We start from the raw sequence: 19127 nt of genomic DNA, 5'->3' as shown, positions 1-19127 counted from the left end.
CGTGGGGTGTCCGCCCCGCCCCCGGCACTGTGCACCCTGGGCCGGGTCGTTCTCTGGGGCGTCCTGAGTGCTGTAGGCCAGAGCAGCATCCCTGGCCCCCCCCCCCATGGCAGGGCACCCCCCCATGCCAGGACACCCCCAGTTGTGAGGGCCTCAGACGTCTCCAGACATCGTCGAGTGCTTGAGGAGGACAGTACCCCGGTGGGAACGGCTTCTGTAGACAGGGTGTCGAGACTGAGCGTGCCGGGCTCCAGCACGGGGCCCCTGGAGGAGGGGGGCATAACCCCCCAGCGTCCGCGAGGGAGACGGGGGCTCACAGCTGGGGAGGACGGGGGAGGAGCCCTGACGCCCTGACCAGGCGAGGCGGTGGGGGCGGGGGGAGCGACACCTGCAGAGGTCTGGTGGCTTGGCCCGACCTCCACTGTGTTGGCGTTTGTAGGGTCTGTGCCAGGCCTGGCGGGATGGCGGGGTGCGCAGGTGAGCTGGGCAGTGCGTGGAGTGCGGTGCGCGGAGCCTGCAGGGCCCGGGCCTGGCGGGTCTGGGGTCATGGGGACTTGAGGACAGTCGCTGCGTCGTGTGGCCTCACTAACCATGCCGGGCCGGGCACGTGTGGGCCTGGGGCTGAGTGAAGCGACTAACTCCCCAGACGGGACCCAGAAGCACTGGGGGCCCCGCCCGGGGTGAGCGTGAGCGTGTGCGTGCGCACGGGTGTGTGGGGGCCAGACCCCTCGCCAGCCTCCAGCCTCGCGTGTCTGTCGGCAGCTCGGCTGCCTACAGGAGCACATGGGCTCTGGTTCCTTCAGCTTCTCCGAGGCCGGGCTCTGGGCCCCCCACGCCGCCTCCGCCAGCGGTGTGGCTCTGTGGGGTGTTGACGGCGCTCCTGTCCCCCCACCCCTGCCCACAGCGTGTGGCCCTGTGGGGTGTTGACCGCGCTCCCGCCCTCTCTCCCCAGGATGGGCGGGATTCCTGCCGTGAACGGCCGAGGGGAGCGCCTCTTGCTGCATATTGGCATCATTGACATTCTGCAGTCGTACAGGTGGGTGCCCCCTGCCCCCCTCACTTGCCCACGGAAGCGGTGCATCTGCTGCCCGCAGACGAAGCCTCCTCGGCCCCGGGAAGGCTCCTGATTGGCTGCCGGCCCCTGAGGCCTCGAGGGAGGCATTCGGTCCCCGCTGGGTGACTCCGCCTTCGGGGTTGGGGCTGGCGTGGGGCATGCGGGGTGGGTGGGGTGTCGCCCGCCGGTCCAGCCCCGTCTGCTGAGCGCCGACCGTGTGCCCGGGGCCGGGCTAAAGTGCGCAGGACAGAAGCGCCTGTGGCCGCAGAGCACAGCATCTCGGGACAGCTCCTACGATGGGCAGCAGTAAATGCTCGTGGCTGGGGCCCCATGTCGTGGGGTCTCAAGTGCGGCAGAGCCGAAGGAACAGATACCCCAGCCTCACCTGCGGTTTAAAAACTGGGGTGTGGGCCACCTCGTTACCCATTCCTTGACCCGCATGAGGTCTTGGTGACGAGCATTTCTTAGTCTTGGTTTTCCATCCTGAGAGCGGAATGCGTTTATTATGCACATTCCCGACAGGACAGAGGGGACCCTGGGCGTGGCGGTCCCCGTTTCCCATGTCCACCCCCTCAGGAAGCCCACTGGGTGGGCTTGGGTGATTTTTTTCCTAAATATGAAACTGGGCTCCTGCCCGTCAAACACCAGTATTCGCAGCCTGTTGTTTTCCGACTCAGGGGCAGATGTCTTCCGTGGGGACATCTCTCTGGGTTTAGAGCAGGAGTGGAGAGCTTTAATGTTTACTTACTAATTTTGAGAGATAGAGTGAGCAGGGAAGAGGCAGAGAGAGAATCCCAAACAGGCTCCAGGCTGTCGGCACAGAGCCCAACTCGGGGCTCGATCTCACCAACCGTGAGATCGTGACCTGAGCTGAAGTCAAGAGTGGGGCGTTTAACCAGCTGAGCCACGCAGGCGCCCCGGGAAACTTTGGAGGTGTCAGACCAGGGTTTCTGCGGAGGCTCTTGAGTGGGGGCAAGGAGGGTGGGCCAGGGTGTGTCAGGCAGCCACAAGCCTATCCTGGGGCAGGGGTGTCCCGCGGGGGTGGGTGCTGAGAAGAGGACCCTTCCCCGACCCCATAGACTAGGGGGTGTCCAGGAAGGCTGCCTGGAGGAGGCAACGTTCTCCCCAGCCCAGGTGTGCAGGGATCTAGTTAGAGCCACAGTGCAGGCCACTGATTCCAGCAGAGAGGACCCGGGCTCAGCCTGGGCCATGAGAGAGGAAGGCCGTACTCTGGGGGTGCTGCCATATGCCCCCCACCGAGGGCCAAGCACCACGCCCTTTTCACTTCCTCTCTAAGAGTAGCAGCGGTAGGAGCCACCAGCAGGCGGGGAGGGGAACAGAGGGCGCCGAAGAGGGAGGTGACCTCTGGCTGAGGCGTCTCAGTTCCTCTGGACCAGGGCCCTCCCACCCACTTGGTGCCAGGAGCACACCCAGTCCCCAGACATGGCCCAGCGTGCCCGGGGACGGGACCGCCCCACTAGAGGACCACTTTGGTTTGCTCGTCTTCTCTGCAGGTTCATCAAGAAGCTGGAACACACCTGGAAGGCTCTTGTCCACGACGGGGTGAGCATTGTGCCTTCACGCGTCAGTCCGCAGACGTGCTGGTCTCCCGGGGCCAGGCACAGGTGCTCCAGAGCCGAGAAACACGGGCCTCCCTTCCCGGAGCCAGTGCCCCGTGGGGGCGGCCGTGTGCCCCGGCAGTCACCCGCCAGGGGGTCCGGGTCAAGACGGGAGAGGGCAGGCAGCTAGCTGTAGGCCGTCCGGCAGTGGGGTCTGAGCCACTGGTGAGGGGCACGGAAGGGCTTCTTGGAGGAGAGGACGCCCAAGCCGAGCTGGCAGGATTCCCAAAGACCGCCCGACCGGGAGAGTCAGGGGCCAGCTAGGCAAAGAGCAGTCTGGAAACGCGCAAGACGGAGGGGGCTCGGGCACTGGCCACAGCCACGGGGCAGGCCAGCCTTTGGGGACCAAACAGGGTGCACCTGCGACAGCAGCCCTAGCACCCCGGTCCGGTTGGGCTGACGAGCTGGCTGGGGCCTCGATGCATGCCTGTCCTCCCGTGGCTCCCTTCAGACCGATTCTTACTGAAACGCTAAGGGCTGTCTGCGTGCGTGCGGTCTGTAAAATCCAGAACCCCAGCTGGCCCCCAACACCCCTCAGAGAGTGTTGGGATGGTCCAGATGGGAGCTTCCAGAAGGTACACCAAGAAGGGCCAGGGGGCAGGAACCCTCTCCCGGCGTCACAAAGCCATGGCAGCCGGAAGCACTGTAAGCCCTACCGAGGCTGCTCGGGTTTGGGGGCCCAAACGGTGGTCAGCGTAGCCATACAGGCATGAACGGTCTGGGGCAGGTGGGGTGGCCCCTGGAGTCCAGGGCCGGCTGCTTCTGCCTGGCGCTGCACACTCCTGGGCGTGGCCCACGCGGCTGGCCCCCCACAGGGCACTCCAGGCAGAGGAGAGGGCGGAAGCTGTCACTGCCTCGTCTCCCCCACCACCTGCCAGAATGTGGTCCTGCGGTCACGCCTCGCTGCGGCAAGGATGGGACGTGTCGCTTTCACCCTGGAGGCCGCGAGTCCCCTGTGGGTTCTGTTACGTTACAGCAGGAGGAGGACCCGGGCCCTGTCTGGGGGCACCTGTGGTCGTCACCCCCGGGGGGGGGGGTCTTGGCATGAGGGGGGCGGGGTGCCGTCGCGTCCGGCGAGAGTGGCAGCCTCTAGCCTCCCTGTCGCGCAGACCAGGAGACAAGCTTAGAGGGGAGCCCGGCATCACCCCACACTGGGGTGTGGGACCGAGGGACACCCGCGGCCGCCTGTCCCCACCTCAGGCGTGGCTGTGCGCCACCAACCGTCCCTTACAAAACAGGCGTCCAGCCGTCCTTCGTTGAGACTCGCTCTCAGAGAATTGCTCTGGTTTCCGTGTTTCGACGTTCATTCGTCTGCCTCTTTGAGTAGCTGTCGCTTCCCATGGTTCAAAGGATTAGAAATACAGACGGGTTTATGGTGGCGGAGTCTCCCTCCCACCCTGCCCTCTGCCACCGTCACCTGACCCCCGGGGGGTCCGTCCAGGAGGCCCCGTGCTGGGGATCCCGTCCCCTCCCCACATGGGCGGCTTTGCCCCGCCGCCCGCCTGTGCCCTGGGCTGTCCTGTGGGACCCGGGGGGCTCCTGGTGGGACCACGGCACTCACGCCCTCTGCCCTCGGGCCCCTGTTTCCCTTCCCAGGACACCGTCTCTGTCCACCGGCCCAGCTTCTACGCAGAGCGTTTCTTCAAGTTCATGAGCAGCACGGTCTTCCGGAAGAACTCCTGTGAGCCTCCCAGGCACCTTGGGCAGGAGGGCCCCCGGGGTGCAGAGACCGGAGGCAGGGCGGCCGAGAGCCGAGCGAGCCCACAGGGTCACCTCCCGCTGCTCGGCCATCCCTGGGCCTCGGTCAGGGACTCGGTCCAGAGAACGGGAGGGTCAGGGCACCACGCTCACGGGGCCCAGCGCAGGGCCTGGGGCCCACCGTCTGAGCTCGAGTCCCGGCTGCACCGCCTCCTGCCAGGGTGACCTCCAGCAAGCGATGCCCCGCTCTGTGCCTCAGTTTCCCCATCTGTACACACGCAGCAGCTGGGCTTGACCCTGCACCGGTGCACATTGAGGGGGACCACTTGCAGCCTCGTGCCATCACCGAGGAAACCACCTTGGTGGACGCGGAGGTGGCCGGTCAGCAGCCGGGACCCGGCATTGTCGAGGAGGACGCGGGACAGAGGCGGCTCTTGCCCCCTGGGTGTCTTTTGGGCCTCGAGTCCCAGATCCCGGCACACATCCCAGAAGGGGCCTTTCTCCCCGTGTGTCTGTCCGCCATCTGCCCCCCGCACCCTGTGTCCCCAGAAGGCAGCGTTCTTGTCAGCCTTGGTCGCTCTGCGTCCCCAGTGTCTAGGCTGGCGCCTGGCACACAGTAGGTGTTAAGTGCCCAGTGCCTACCTGCTCTCCCGGCCTGGGCCAGGCCTGTGTGGGCCGTGACCCAGCTTGGTCACCTGGAGCCAGCTCGTCGAGCCAACACAATGCCACGTTCAGTGACATCTAGCCGGGAGCTTGAAATTGACGGCAGTGGGATTGTCTCCTGAGAGTGGGTTGTTCATCGGCATGCGCGTGCCACGCCTTGGAAGCTCTCCTGGGGCGTCATTCTCACTGTGGTCCGGGGGGCTCACCAGCCTCCAGGTACCGGAGGGCTGTTCACAAGGCGAATTGAGCACGTACCGTGTGCTGGGGTTTGTGCCAGCCGTCCCGGGGCCAGAGGTCGCAGCAGGGACGGGGAGGACACCGTGACGGGGGCCGGTGGGCTGGGCCCGGTGCCGAGGGTGTTGCGGGGCTCACCCACCTTGTCCGGCCCTGTTGTTACAGGCGAGGATGCTGGGGCCCGGAAGGGCTGAGCCGCATTCCACAGGCCACTCGTCCCAGGTTGGACCAGGCCCTTGGTGCTGAGCTCTGCACGCCCAAGGCCTTCTGTTTCCTGTCTGAAAGTGGAGGCCACATCCAGGGCGGGCTGCGACAAGGGGGCCTCCTGGTGCCTCCCGTGGCAGAGCCGGGTAGAAAGCAGGGCAGGGTTTTCTCCACAAAGACAGCGGCTCGTTGCCCAGGCTTGAGGGCCGGGCTGGAGGCCGGGCAGCGGGGGCTATGTGTGCAGGCAGCGGGCCTCGAGGGGCTGCCGAGCAGGCTTCCGCGCAAAGGAGGGATGGGGGCTGGGGGCCCCTGCCTCAGGGTTGCCGGGGGCTCCCAGGCGGCCCCTGAGCGCCAGTGCGCCTCTCTCCACAGCGCTGAAGTCCTCCCCGTCCAAGAAGGGCCGTGGTGCGTCATTGGCCGTCAAGCCCCTGGGGCCCACGGCCGCCTTCTCGGCCAGCCAGATCCCCAGCGAGCGGGAAGATGCCCAGTATGACCTTCGGGGGGCCCGCAGCTACCCCACGCTGGAGGACGAAGGTGACCGGGCAGGCTAGGGAGTGGGTGCCTCGGTGACAGGAGAGATCAGGGGGCTGCTGGGGAAAGGCGACGTCCCTGGGGGGCCGAGAGGGGAGGGGACGCAGGGAGCACCCCAGTGTGAGGAAAGGTTCCCTGAAGCTGGTACTTGGATGGGAAGGGCCTGGGTCACAGTCACCCCGCCCCCATCCCAGTCTGAGATCTACAGCCCTCTGGGGAGTGCTGCGGAGGGAGAGGTGACCCACCCCATCACCAGGTGTGCAGGCACCCAGAGGGATGAAGCAGTTGATGGGGTTGGGCATGGTGTTTTGGAAGGTCCCTCCCAGTTTCCAGGGTTAAGGAGTCAAAGATGCCAGACAGGGAGGGTCTGGGGGAATAGCATCAAGGAAGGGAGAGACTGCATGTGCAAAGGCCCCGGGGCAGTAGTAGGCCTGGCGCGTTGGAGGAACAGTGAGAGGCCTGTGTGGTCGCAGCAGAGTGAGCGAGGAGGTGGGCAGGTGGGGCAGGACCTGTGGGCCTCCAGGACGGGGGGGGGGGGGGGGGGGGGGGGGTTGCTGGAAGCTGTTGTGCCAGGGGTAAATTGGAATGCATTTGCCCTCTTAAAGCTGGCCAGCAGGACGTAGTGTTGGGTGGCAGGTGGGGGTGGGGCATGGGTGCAGAAGGTGAGCCGAGCCACAGGTGGAGCCAGAGGCCCGGAAGGTTTGCCCTGGGGGGCCCGGCTCCTGCAGGCGCCCACAGCCTCCTCCCCACAGGCCGGCCCGACCTCCTGCCCTGCACGCCGCCATCCTTTGAGGAGGCCACCACCGCCTCCATCGCCACAACCCTGTCTTCCACGTCCCTCTCCATCCCAGAGCGATCTCCCTCGGAGACCTCAGAGCAGCCACGGTACCGGTGAGGGGCCGGGGGCGTCTCCCTCCGCGAGGCGGGGGCGTGGCCACATCCCCTGTACCGGGTGGGGCGGGGCGGGCTGCCTCCGCCACCGGCTCCACCTGCTTGCGTCTCTCTGCAGGCGGCGCACACAGTCTTCCGGACAGGATGGCCGGTGAGATGAGACCCCAGCTTCTCCCCACCTGGCCCCACGGTCTCCCCGCAAGGCCTTTCCTCTCTCCTCCCCTCCCCCTCGCACCCCGTCTGCCTTCCCGCCCAGAGCCCCGCCTCTCTGACCACTTGCCTGGGCGCGGATTTAAGTTAGGGGCTAGAACTGCACAGAATCTTGAGTCACTTTGTAATTCTTTCCACCCTCCCACTACTTTCCCTGCACCTGCTTGTTGATCTTTTAATTTTATTAGTTTTTATTCTAAGGGGTACAAAAGAGAACGTAGTGAATGCCCCCCCTGCCCCATGCCCGTTCCCTTCCATGGGGGCAACCCCTGGACGGGTCTTTTTTTTGTCTCTTTCTGGAACTACATTACGAGCTTATGAGAAAACGTACACACGGCCTGTTTCTGCCTTCGTCTTGACACAAGCAGAGGCCTGTGCCACCGCAGGCCCCTTGCTGTGCACACTTACAGGTCAAGGCCGGCTGTGAGCTCGTGGAGCCCCCGCTGCTTCTCTTCCACCTTCACAGGGCTTCGCCTGCCCGCCCCCCCCCCCCCCCGGGGGGCACTTGGGTGGTTCCTCTTGCTGGATCTTACAACGCGACCTGTAGGGGCTTGCCTTCCTTAGTTTGGGGGTTAAATATTCCTGCCAGTTGGAAAGAAAGTTATGGCATAAAGCACTTTCGGTGGAAAGCGTTTCCCTCTGTCCAGCTGCCCCCTCCAGCCCCCACAACCTTTTTGCTCTCTGGTGTTGCTCTGCGGAGACACTGCCCATTCCTGGCTGCCCGAATGTTCTGACGCGTCTACATCAGGGGCCTGGATCGTTGAACCCCCTGGAACCACCCCACCTCCAGGCCAGGGCCCAGCTACCCCCAGGAGGGTGGGCAGGATCCAGGCCACCATTCACACATTATTCCCCTGCTGGTACTAGGGTCACGGTCAGTCCCTGCCCCCTTGCAGACCCCAGGGGTGAGCTGGGCCAGCTCAGGGCGCTGGTCAGGTGGCACCCAGAGGGAGCACCCCACGGAGGCTCCCAGCTTCCCACCAGGACTGGAGATCCACCGGCCTGGAGCTTGCCTGGTGCACCCCCACCCCCACCCCCGGGGGGGCAGAGTTCCGGTGAGGAGAGAGCGTGAGGTGCAGCTTCCCACTGCCTCCAGGTCCCAAGAGGAGACACACGTGGAGGAGGACCTGCAGCAGGTCACGGTGCAGGTGGAGTCCGCGTGCAGCGTGGAGATCGTGGTCCCCAAGGAGGAAGACGCGGGGTGAGTCACCAGCCAGCGGGCCGGCGGCCGTCCCGTTGCCGATTCTGTTCTCGGCTTCTGCTCTGATCCCATTGGCTGAGCGTGGCCACGTGGCCAGCTGGCCCCCGAGGCAGGGTGGGTAATGGAGTCCGCGTTCTGGTGCCGGAAATGGGGCCCTGGAAGGGGCGGTGCGGGTGCGGGCGCGGGCAGCGGGAAGTGGGCGATCCGCGCAGGGGCTCCTCCGGGGCCTCGGGTCTCCGGCAGAGCCGCCGGCTGTGCGCCGGTCCTGGGATTCTTCCTCAGCCCCTGGGGTCCCCAGCCTGGAGCCCCGAGCTGGCAGGAGTGGGGCCCCGGCTCCCCAGGGAGCCTTCTGGGCTCAGCCCGCTTCCCCCATCGTGTCGTGTGCCCGATTCACGGACTCCTGGTTTGTTTCCCTGCGCGTTCCTGCTCCTCCGGCGCAGACCGGGGTTCAGGCTCCCGTGTGTCTCAGACAAGGAGGCGCTCCCGGCCGCGCGTGGGCCACCCGGCGCTGATGCCGCCGTCTGTGGGCTCAGTGAGAAGCGGCTCTTCTATACTGGCCTGCCGAAGCGTGTCATTTCGCTTCTCACGTCCTCTCTGACCCGAGGCAGTGGCTCTTGGCCCCCAGAGGACATGGGGCTGGTGTCTGGGGACACCTGTGGCCAGAATCGTGCCCTGCCCCGCACGCCCCCAGAGAACCATCCGCCCCCATGTCCATGGAGACTCTGCTGCAAGGTTTATTTAGGAGTGTCTCCCAACTTTGGAGTATTTGAAGACTGTTTTATTTACATTTTCAGTACTTAATCTTAGCTTTAAGTTGAAGGAAGCAGACTAGAAAATCCACGTATGTTTTAAAAACATTTAGCCTTTCTGCTCAAATACGGATTTCGTTTTTTAAATGTTTGTGTATTTTGAGGGAGAGGGAGAGAGAATGCAAGCGGGGGAAGGGCAGAGAGAGAGGGGGACAGAGGACCCGAAATGGGCTCTGCGCTGAGAGCAGAGACTCTGATGTGGGGTTGGAACTCATGAACTGTGAGATCATGACCTGAGCCGAAGTCGGATGCTCAACCGACTGAGCCAGCCAGGTGCCCCACAGAATTCATCGTTTAAGGTCAGTGGACGTGTGTGAACAACGCGTGTTCTCTGTGAAGGGATGGAAAGTTCTGAGCCCGCTCTGTCTGATGTATCGATTGATGGCATTCAGTTGCGTCACATCCTCGTTTCTCCTCTTTGGTGTGTTTGGTCCTGTAATTGGCATCGTGATCAAATTTTTCTTGCTTTCGTCACGATTTCTGCTTTATGTACTTTTTAAAATTTCCGTTGCGTTACGAGAGACCTCACTTCACTCTCACAGACACACATTCCCAGGCTGCACTTTGCCATCCAGGGTTTATTTTGAGGGGCGCCTGCGTGGCTCAGTCGGTTGAGCAGCTGGCTCTTGATCTCAGCTCAAGCCGTGATCTCGTGGTTCGTGAGATCCGGCCCCACATCGGGCTCTGCTCGGATGGCTCGGAGCCTGCCTGGGATTCTCTGCCCCTGCCCCTTCTCACATTTGATGTCGCGCTCTCTCACTCTCTATTTCTCTCTCTCTCAAAATAAATAAACCTTAAAACACAAATAAACAGTAAAAAAAAATAGAATTTATTTCACACGCACAGACCCGTGTGTGCACACACAGCGGTTTCTGCTACCCGTGGCTTTTTTGCCCTTAACTGAATTCTTAACAGTATAACGCGTCTTTCGGTCTTTGCCCCCAAAACAGCCCATCCCTCCAAGGGTAGAGGTGCTCCCCCATCTCAGAGCCTGTCATTCTGCTCAGGAGCTGGAATCCATCCCCGGTCACTCGGCTTAGGACACGCCTCACTTTCCCTCTGGAGCCTCAGTTTCCTGTCTGTAACTCAGGAGGGTGGCAGTCCCCTCCCCAGTGGAGGGTCGCTGGGTGAATTCAGGCAAGGTTCCTGAAAGGGCCTGGCCCAGAGGAAGTGCTCGGCGAAGATGAGAAAGAGGTTCTGACCCAACGTGGTGGGTGCCCGGCGTCCCTCCTCCACAGATGGGGAAACTGAGGCTCGGACGGGAAAGGACCCTCAGGGTCGCACGGGGAGTGATGGTGGCGCCGGGACCTGCCCGCCCACTGGTGTGTGCTCGCCCGTTCGTGGGAGGGCCGATTATCTCCTGGGCCTCAGCAGTGATGGGGAGGTTCTGTTTTATTTGGCCTCCTGAGTCTTTCGAGTCTGTGCTGCCCCGCTGATGAGAGGGGAGGGGGCAGGCAGGACCCTGCGGCGGGGGCTGGGGCAGGTGGGTGCCGTCCAGAGCCCTGCCCCCAGGACTCCCGTGTCCCTGTGTCCCCAGGGTGGAGGCTTCCCCAGCCTGCGCCTCTGCTGCTGCCGAAGCAGAAACGGCCAGCCAGGCCTCGGAGCCCGCCAGCCAGGCCTCGGATGAGGAGGACACGCCCGCCACTGACATCTACTTTGTAAGTCCCCTGCAGCTCCCGACGTCGCCAGGCCCTCGACCAGACGCACTCACGCTCACAAGGCACTCCTGTGGACACAGAGGTGCACTCACGAGTCGACGCTCCCCTCCGCACGCTCTCGCACACCCAGTGTGCCTTCGCACGCATTTACACCCACACGCTCACGTGCTGTGGGAACGCCCTGCCCCGCGCCCTCCAGGCCAGGCCACCCCAAGTCAGGGGAACTGCCCTGTCCTCGAGCTCCGAGCCCCACAGGGCCCCGTAGGTCCCGGGCAGCCCCGGGGCTGGCTGCTAAGGGCTGCAGGCTGCGTGGCCCTTCTCCTGCTGGGAGGGGGGTGGGGGGTACGGCCAGGTGGGTTCTGTTCTCGGGGAGGTAAGGGGGCTGTGGCGAGAGGCAGGTGGGACAGGTGTGCTTCATGCTGCCAACCTCGTGGCCGAGGACTCACGGCTGCTCCTGGAGGAGGTGGGGTCTGTCGCAGCAGGAAGGGGCCTTGCCCCGGGGACCCGGGGACCCGGGACCTCTCTTCCAGAGCTGGGGGTCGCCTCCCGCCCTGCATCTCCCACAGGTAGACAGGTTAGCTGGGCCGGGAGCCTGGGTGAGATGGGTGCCGGGTGGCCAAGTGGCCTCGTGCAGTGGAGGGGCCTGCCTGTCTCCCTCCCGGACCTTTGATCTCGTCTCTCCCCCGCCGGGTCCCCTGAGCTGGGGGCCTGCCGCACCGCTGTCTCCTAGCTAACACCACACTGCTGTCTGTCTTGGGACCTCTGTCTGGCCTGGAGTCGTAACAGGTGCACTGAGTGTGCGTCCCCACACCCGCCGTCATCTCCCCGTCCCGGGGGGCTTGGTTTGTGTCCCATTCTGCGGACCAGTGTGCCAGGCGGCCCCGGGGCCGTGTTCGATGTGCGCGTCTGGGTCCTGTCACCTGAGTGGGTGGCCAGGCCCTGCAGGCAGCAGAGAAGGTAGCGGGCCAGAGCGGGACCCCGCCACCCCCAGACTCACCTCCCGCTTGGCCATCGGCTTACCTGCCCCTGCCCCGCGCCCTCCCCGCCTGACCTCCCCGCCGGATTCCGTTGCCTCATCCTGTCCTCTGTTTGCTTCTTCCCCCCGCTCGCCCGGCCCGCCCAGTTCACCGATGGGAGGTACTGGATTTACTCTCCCCGGCATCGCCGACTGCGGGCCGTGACGCTGAGCTCCTCAGGGACTGTAAGTGACCACAGCAGGCCTCCAGGGAGCCCAGCCCCCGACCCACCACCCTGGGCAGCAGGGAGCCACAGGTCCCGGCTGTCCCGTGGCCTCTGAGAAGGGACTTGGGGAAGTAAGCACCTTGACCGAGACCAGCCACGTGTCCCCTGGTGATGTCACCACTGGGCCTGTAGGCACACCCGGCCGGGGATAAGGGGACTTGGCCGTGGCGGCGGGGTCTGCCTCTGACCCCAGCCCCTGGCGGCCTCTGCCCCTCTCCCCAGCCCGCCCAAGTCAGGGACAGGCCAGAGGACACTTGTCCCATAGTCAGACCTCGCTGCCGATGGCTCCCCAAGGGGCGTCTGCCCTGTGGAAGCAGGTGGTCACATGGGTCAGCAAAGGGACCGCAAAGCCAGGCTCTTAGCCGCAGGAGAGAGGAGGTGGTCTTTCCATACTCATTTCACAGTGGAGGGACCAAGGTCTCGGCTCCCCAGGAAGCCCACGAGGGCCCACGGTTTACATAAAATCTGGGTCCAGGCTCCCAGGCGGCCCCTGTGTCTCGGGGACCCTCCTCTTCGTAACGGGCTTGGGACGCTATGTGTACCTCATGCAGCAGTGCCAGCATCGGTGCCTGATAATTGGCATCATGAGCAATAAATGCGGGCCCAGAGAGGCCAGGTAACCTGCCCGGAGCCACACAGCGCTCCAAGCAGGCAGAACAGGTTGAGTACCTGAAGTAAGTTTCTGTTCTCAAGACGAGGCCCCTCAGAGGCTCACACCCCCCAGCCCCAAATGCCTCTGAGCATCCCTGGGCGCCGGCACGGAGCTAACCCGAGAGGTGGAAACCGCTTCCCCAGGCCTTCCTGCCGTGCTGTGTCCTCGTGAGGCAGGGATGCAACACCCCTAGGATGATCTAAGAGCTGGCCCCGAGGGCCCCCAGGGGAGTGCTTTGCAAAGGCTGCCTGGAGAGGGGTTGACCCTGACCTAGAATCACCGGCGTGTGGGGAGGTGGGAGAAGGAAGGCTGGGCTCTGTGGGGGGCACCTGGGAGGAGAGGGAAGAGCGTGAGGGCTAGATGGGTGGGGCAGGCCCGAGGGCCTGCAGAACCGGGGACCGTGTGTCCTTGGCCTCACTTTAGTGGGGTCACCACGGGGTTCTGCGTCCTGCTGCCCACCATCGCTTCCCGGGGCATGCTCTTTGCAGAGTGCAGGCACAGACCCTCTTGTCCCACGTTCTGCCCTAGAGGGGCAGCTACCCTGACGTCTATCTGCGGCAGCTCTTCCTCTCCCCCCTCCCCCCCCCCCCACCCGCGCGGGGACTCCCAGGCAGACAGCAGCTTTTGTTGTGCTGTGACCGGTAAGCAGCCGCAGGGCCTGTGCGCCCCTGCACGAGTCCATCCGCCAGTGGACAGCCCTCAGGGGGCGTGTCCCTGGGCCAGGGGCCCCAGGGTCGGGTGCTGGGGCAAGAATCAGCTGGCCGAGGTGCCCCGAGGCGGGCCGTGCCTCGTGTGGGTACCGGGGAGTCTGGCCTGTGGGGGCAGGTCCCGCGGCAAGAGCTTGGAGGAGGGGCAGGGTGGGGTGGGCAGAGGCGGGGGCCCCAAGGTGGGGCGGGAGGGCCTGGGCTCACCCAGAGAGCGTAGAGGCCGCACGCTGGTGCTTGTCCTTCACGAGGCCCTGAAGAAGCCACCCCTTGTAGAGGCGAGGCTGGTGGTCGGGGTCGGACGCAGGAGGGGCAGGTCTGGGGGCGTTTTGGGTTGTGGCCCCCGTGGGTTTGGGGGCCGTGGACGCCCAGGGGGGCGTGGCCAGGGCAGGTGCGTGCTCAGGCCCACTGCTCCCAGCAGAGGCGGGGCAAGGGGGTAGGTCTACAGGCACTGAAGAATGGGGTGGGGGTGGGGGGGCAGGAGAGAAGAGAAAGAAAAAGGAGAAGGGGGCTGGGGGTGGGGAGGATTCTTGTGGTGGGAGCAGACCCAGGACCGACACGTGTGGGTGGGTGCTGAAGGCACACGTGCCCTCCCCGCCAGTCCGACCCAGAATGGCGACCCCCTTCCCCGTCACAGCCGGAAGAGCGCACCCCCTGGCTGGGCTTGTGTTGCTTGCTGTCTGGGTGGCCCGTGCCTGGGTGTCTCCCGGCTATCTGTGCGTTTGGGGCATGAGGAAACAGCCTCCACCCTGTGCCCCCGACTGCCCACATCACCCGGGACCCCCAGCGGAGGGTCCCCAGGGCCCTGCCCCAGCTGGCGGCCCCAGTGGCCGCACAGCAGGCAGGACTGAGGCCAGAGCGCTGCCCGCGGGGCTAGGACGGAGGCGAGGGTGCGGGTGGGGGGGGGGGGGGGGCCGAGCAGGAGGGGAGGGGACAGCAAACAGGCCACGCCCCACGCCCCTCCCTTCCCCTCCGCTGCTCCGGGCCCTGCCTGCATCCCGCACCCCCCACCCCCGCACCGCGCCGCGCCCTGCCGCCCACCCCGCACTGCCGCCGCTCGGCCCCGCCGGCCCGAGGGGGCCGTCCAGGTGGGGCTGGGGCCTGTCGGGGAGAGGACAGCGGGGGCTGAGCCGCCTACTCGTCGTCCGCGTTGGGGTCCGCCTCCTTTATTTCTGTTTCTTCCTTCCTCCCGCCTGCCTCTCTCGCGCCTCCTCGCACCCTGCTCTTCTGCGCGCCCTTCCTGCACGTGCGCCCGCCCGCCCTGCAGCCCGCCGACGAGAGGAGCTGGGTGTACTCCCCGCTGCACTATAGCGCGCAGGTCCACCCAGCCTCCGACGGCGAGAGCGACACAGTAAGTGCGCCCCGGCCCGCCACGCCCGGGGCCTCTCGGGCCCCGGGACAGACGGGGAAACGGAGGCCCGGGGCGGGAGGGGGCCGGTGTCTCGGGCCCTCGCGGCAGGGCGGGGGTGGGGGGGGGGGTCCTCACCCGCGCCCTTGCCTTTCGCAGTAATTTCTATGCAGTCACCGACCCAGAGCCGAGCGCTCGCTGCCGCCCTGGCTGCTTCCCGGAGGCGCCGCCCGCCCGCCCGCCCGCCGGACCTCGCTCCACGACGGCCGCGGCCCCAGCCCCCGTCTACTACCTACGCCTGTGAGACTGTGAACCTCCCTGAGTGTCCGATCATGTATTTATTTTGGGTCCTTACTCTTTGCACAAAGACGGCAGCACACGTGTGCTTTTTTAGAAAAAGATAAAAAAGGAAAAAAAAAAAAAAAAAAAAGGACGTGATGGGAAAAGAAGAGAAACCACCCCAGCGCACCTTGTGGTTCTTTGCTTGAATGTGTCTCGCCGAGGGAACGAGGCCAGTTGGCTTCGGGGACCTGGCGCCCTCTGAGGGGGGCCGGTCACCCAGGCTGAAACCCACACTCCGAGGCTCCGCCTCTCCGCTTGGACGGGGCGCCCAGGAGGGAAGGACCACGGAGTCCCCGCCGGTGCCTGGGACCACAGGCCCCCCTGGCTAGGTGTTGTGGCCAGGCACGTGACATCCGCCCTTAGGGGTGGCCGACCGGTGGTCTGGGGGGCGGGGGCTCTCCACCCCGCTGATGCCTGTAATCTCTGCATCTGTTTCCCACCACCTGCCTGCCCGCTGACCTGTGAGTAGGAATGGCCGGCGGCCGCCCCTCTCGCCAGAGCTCAGGACGGTGGGCTTCCCTGTGGTCCCCACGCGGCCTGCTCACTGTCCAGAAGAGGGGCCCAAGCGAAGGGAGACGTTGGGCCCCAGGCCGTGGGACTTCCGGAGATCACGTCCTGGCACAGGGGTCCCCCCGCATGGTCAGGCTGTCCAGCTGTCGAGTTCCAGGCCCCCCAGGACTGGGATGGGTGTTTGTTTGTTTTTTAAGACAGCGATGCATCTGTGAGTTAAACGATAAGAGAAGAAATTCTTCGTGAAAAACAAAAATTTTCTAGTTTGTCATCTTCAGCAGGGGCAGCCCCTTCCGGGCTCAGAGACCCCATCGTGTCCAGAGGGGACGGTGGGAGCCGACAGCATCGCAGGGTCTGTCCTGCCCCCACACAAATGCACTCCCGCCTCTTGAAAGGTGACACAGTGGGGGTGGCTTCCCCCTGCCCACTCTGCCCCCCACTGGCTGGCTCGCTCGCTTGGGAGAGCTGGGAGCTGGCTTGGAGCAGAAGCCTCACCTGGAAGAATTTCTCCCAGCCCTGGCCTCCCTGGTGGAGAACCTGCTGATCCAGGAGTTTGATTTTCCGAGTCCCTTGGGAGCTGCATAGTTTGCTGTTCCCTGTGTGGATCCCTCGTCTGCCCTCGTGTCCCCTCACCCGGCTCGCTTTGTGCACCTGGAGGGAGCCTGCTGGCCTGGCTGCTGTCCGCTCCTCCCCGGAGAACCAGGTTGCATGCTGGGGGCTGTCCCCTAGCTGCTGACACAGGGGCTCCCGGGACGTGCCAGCATGCAGCCCAGGGAAGACAGCCCTCAGACGACCCGTCAGAACAAGCCTGTGGGTGTCCCAGATTAGAAGCAAAACTATGTCCTCTCCCTCTTGCCCAAGGAGCCTCTGTCCAGACCCTGGGAAGCGTCCTCACCCGGATTTCAGACCAGCATCTGTCTGCAGGTGCCCTGGCTGCATGCCACAAGTCGCCAGTCCATCCCTACCCCTTCCCATCAAGGGGATGACGGCGGAGCAGACAGAGGTCCGAAGGTGCATCTCAGACCTTGATGACTAACAAGGACCACTGTGTCACCCGGAAGCCGGTGTCAGAGCCCGTGCCCGGGCACGGATGTGAGTTCTGCGGGGATGACCAGAGCAGCAGGCACTGTCCCGGAGCAGCGCGCCCCGTGTCCAGGGCGCGCTCAGCCACCTGGAGCTTCAGGAGGGAGCGGGGGAGCCCTGCTGGCCCCCTTGGGCTTTCCTGAATCACGGGACAAGGCATTGCTGGGATGCCGATACAAGAGAAGTTTGCAAGCCTCCTGGATATCATGACGTTTCTATTTTTGTGCAGGTCACTAAGACCCCCTTGGAGACCTGTTTTGTGCTGGTTGCATCCTTTGTCCCTTTTCAGAGAACTGTCACGTGGGTGCTAGCGTGGCCTGCAGACTGTGCCGATGGGAGGGGTTTGCTTACTTTCCGGGCAGGGGGCAGGAAGGCAAGACTTTATTTATAATGTGTAGCAAATTCATGGCCTTTCCCAGCTCCCACCCCCACCCAGAGGAAGGCTCTGGACCCAGCCAGCTCTCACCGCCCCCCCCCACCCCCAGCACAGGAATCTAAATTCCTTCGTGGCGACACCCTGTCTCCCCTCCTGGCTCATCTCTGATGGCTGCAGTCCCTGAGAGCTGAGAGCCTGAGCGCTGGCTGGCAGTCTGTGCAAAAGAAAGGCATTTCCTGAGACTGTCTAGGTGCAACTTCCTGAGAGCCCTCGCTGGCCTCTGTCCAGCCTCGCCCCCTCCCTCCACCACTTGGCTCAGTGCAATACTCCCCTTCCGGTTGGGGTCCCTTGCCATGGTACTGTCGCTGCAGCCCCTGGGTCCGCACTGCGGGTCAACGCCCTCCACCGCCTTTTCTCTGGTGGCTCAGTTGCATCGCCTGCCCCGCCCCCATCTCGTTTTTATGGTCGAACTGATTTCAAAACAACGAAACTGCAAACCTCGTGTGTCTTAATTCTCTCAGGGGGTTCCGTGTGCTCAGCCCCTATGGTCTGGTGTGTGACAATCTGGAGCGCGGCCTCATCGGGCACAGAATGCCGTCTCGCTCAAACCCAGAGCCGTGGGCACCTCTGTAACTGTGCAGCCGCTGCTGGCCCCAAATAACATATGCAGCCCTGGGCCCCCGCTCCCCATCCCGCCACCCTTCCTTCTTTTTACGTTGGAGAGATCTCTCTAATAAATCGGGTAATAAGCATCAGCCCTCGTTCTCTTTGCCTCTGTGCGTGCCGGTGGTCTGCTTGAGAACGTGAGGACTGACTTTGAACGAGAGCAGAAGGAAACCTTGGTAAGGTTTAAAATAACAGGAATGGGGCGCCTGATTGGCTCGGCCAGTTGGGCGTCCCACTTCGGCTCAGGTCATGATCTCGCGGTCCGTGGGTTCGAGCCCCGCGTCCGGCTCTGTGCTGATAGGCTTGGAGCCAGGAGCCTCCTTCAGATTCTGCGTCTCCCTCTGTGCCCCTCCCCTCGTAGCACTCTGTGTCTCAGAAATAAATAAACATTAAAAAAAATTGTTTTAAATAACAACAGGACCTAGATGCCTTAATAGCCGTGGCCTGCTTGGGGTTCCAGTTCAACTCAGAAAACTTGTATAATTTTCTGACATCAGTGCAGCCCAGCGTAAAAGAACAAACACTCCCCAGAGTTTGTATTCGTTCTGCCAAACTTGCTCAAGTTGAGCAATGCGTGGACCCCTTTTATAGCAAAAGTATTTGTCCAGGATTTCCAGTCCAAGAAACACTGCTTTGAAAGGTCCCATTTGTAAGCAGGACCTTGGAAGTCCAGTTTTAAAATCAGGATGCAGAACGGCACAGCTCATTTATAAACTAGACGTGCAGATGAGATGATCTGGAACGTGCTCACCATCACGTCATGTTCAAAGATTAGTATTCAGATACTGTCAAAGATACATGTGCATTTTGAAAGTTACAAGGCCAGGGGCGCCTGGGTGGCTCAGTCGGTTAAGCATCGGACTTCAGCCCAGGTCATGATCTCTTGGTTTGTGAGTTCGAGCCCCGCGTCGGGCTCTGTGCTGACAGCTCGGAGCCTGGAACCTGCTTCGGATTCTGTGTCTCCTTCTCTCTCTGCCCCTCCCCTGCTCATGCTCTCTCAATAATAAATAAATGTTATTTAAAAAAATTTAAAAAACAAAGTTACAAGGCCAGACCCCCCCCCCACACCCGCCTTAGTCCACATCCCATGAAAAGCAGGTTTGTTATCAAGAGGTGGTCTTCCGAAAGTCCTCCCCACCAGCAGCCCCACTCTGCGCCTTGGCTCCAAGCAGAGCATGCAAAGCTCGCATTTAGGATGATGTCATGAAGTACTCCAAGACAAACATCCGAAGAGCTTCGAACTAGAATATCAAGTACCATCCTCTGGGGTGGGCTGGGGGAGCTTGGAACAGGACTTCAGGGTCTTCCAGACCTGCCTGCTGTGGTCCATCCTCCTCACTAGTCCAGCAGGGACGCCCCCAGCGTGCCCCCCGCCCCCAGCCCATCTGTCCCTGCTCAGAGCCCTCCTGTGACACCCCAGCACCCACAGAAC

At 63.5% G+C, this 19127-nt stretch overlaps 1 protein-coding gene across 12 annotated transcripts in view; it reads left to right on the top strand.

The window, feature by feature from the left end:
- Window positions 1-17784, top strand: part of PIP5K1C (phosphatidylinositol-4-phosphate 5-kinase type 1 gamma) — a 49939-nt gene extending 32155 nt beyond the window's left edge. For 2 of the 12 annotated variants that reach the window (XM_045491470.1, XM_045491482.1), the window contains 11 exons: window positions 953-1036; window positions 2569-2617; window positions 4270-4354; window positions 5845-6006; window positions 6732-6894; window positions 7013-7045; window positions 8201-8305; window positions 10652-10772; window positions 11896-11973; window positions 14638-14721; window positions 14878-17784. In XM_045491470.1, the coding sequence (XP_045347426.1) occupies window positions 953-1036; window positions 2569-2617; window positions 4270-4354; window positions 5845-6006; window positions 6732-6894; window positions 7013-7045; window positions 8201-8305; window positions 10652-10772; window positions 11896-11973; window positions 14638-14721; window positions 14878-14880 (967 nt within the window). In that variant the 3' untranslated portion in view covers window positions 14881-17784. Of the gene's footprint in view, window positions 1-952; window positions 1037-2568; window positions 2618-4269; window positions 4355-5844; window positions 6007-6731; window positions 6895-7012; window positions 7046-8200; window positions 8306-10651; window positions 10773-11895; window positions 11974-14007; window positions 14312-14637; window positions 14722-14877 lie in introns of those variants that run through there. The other 10 variants (XM_045491471.1, XM_045491473.1, XM_045491472.1 and 7 more) reach the window with 10 other exon arrangements.
- The last annotated feature ends 1343 nt before the right edge of the window (window positions 17785-19127 follow it).

The sequence above is a fragment of the Leopardus geoffroyi genome, chromosome A2 (genome assembly GCF_018350155.1).
Source record: "Leopardus geoffroyi isolate Oge1 chromosome A2, O.geoffroyi_Oge1_pat1.0, whole genome shotgun sequence".
Classification (NCBI taxonomy): Eukaryota; Metazoa; Chordata; class Mammalia; order Carnivora; family Felidae; genus Leopardus; species Leopardus geoffroyi.
This window is presented reverse-complemented; position numbering and strand designations above follow the sequence as displayed.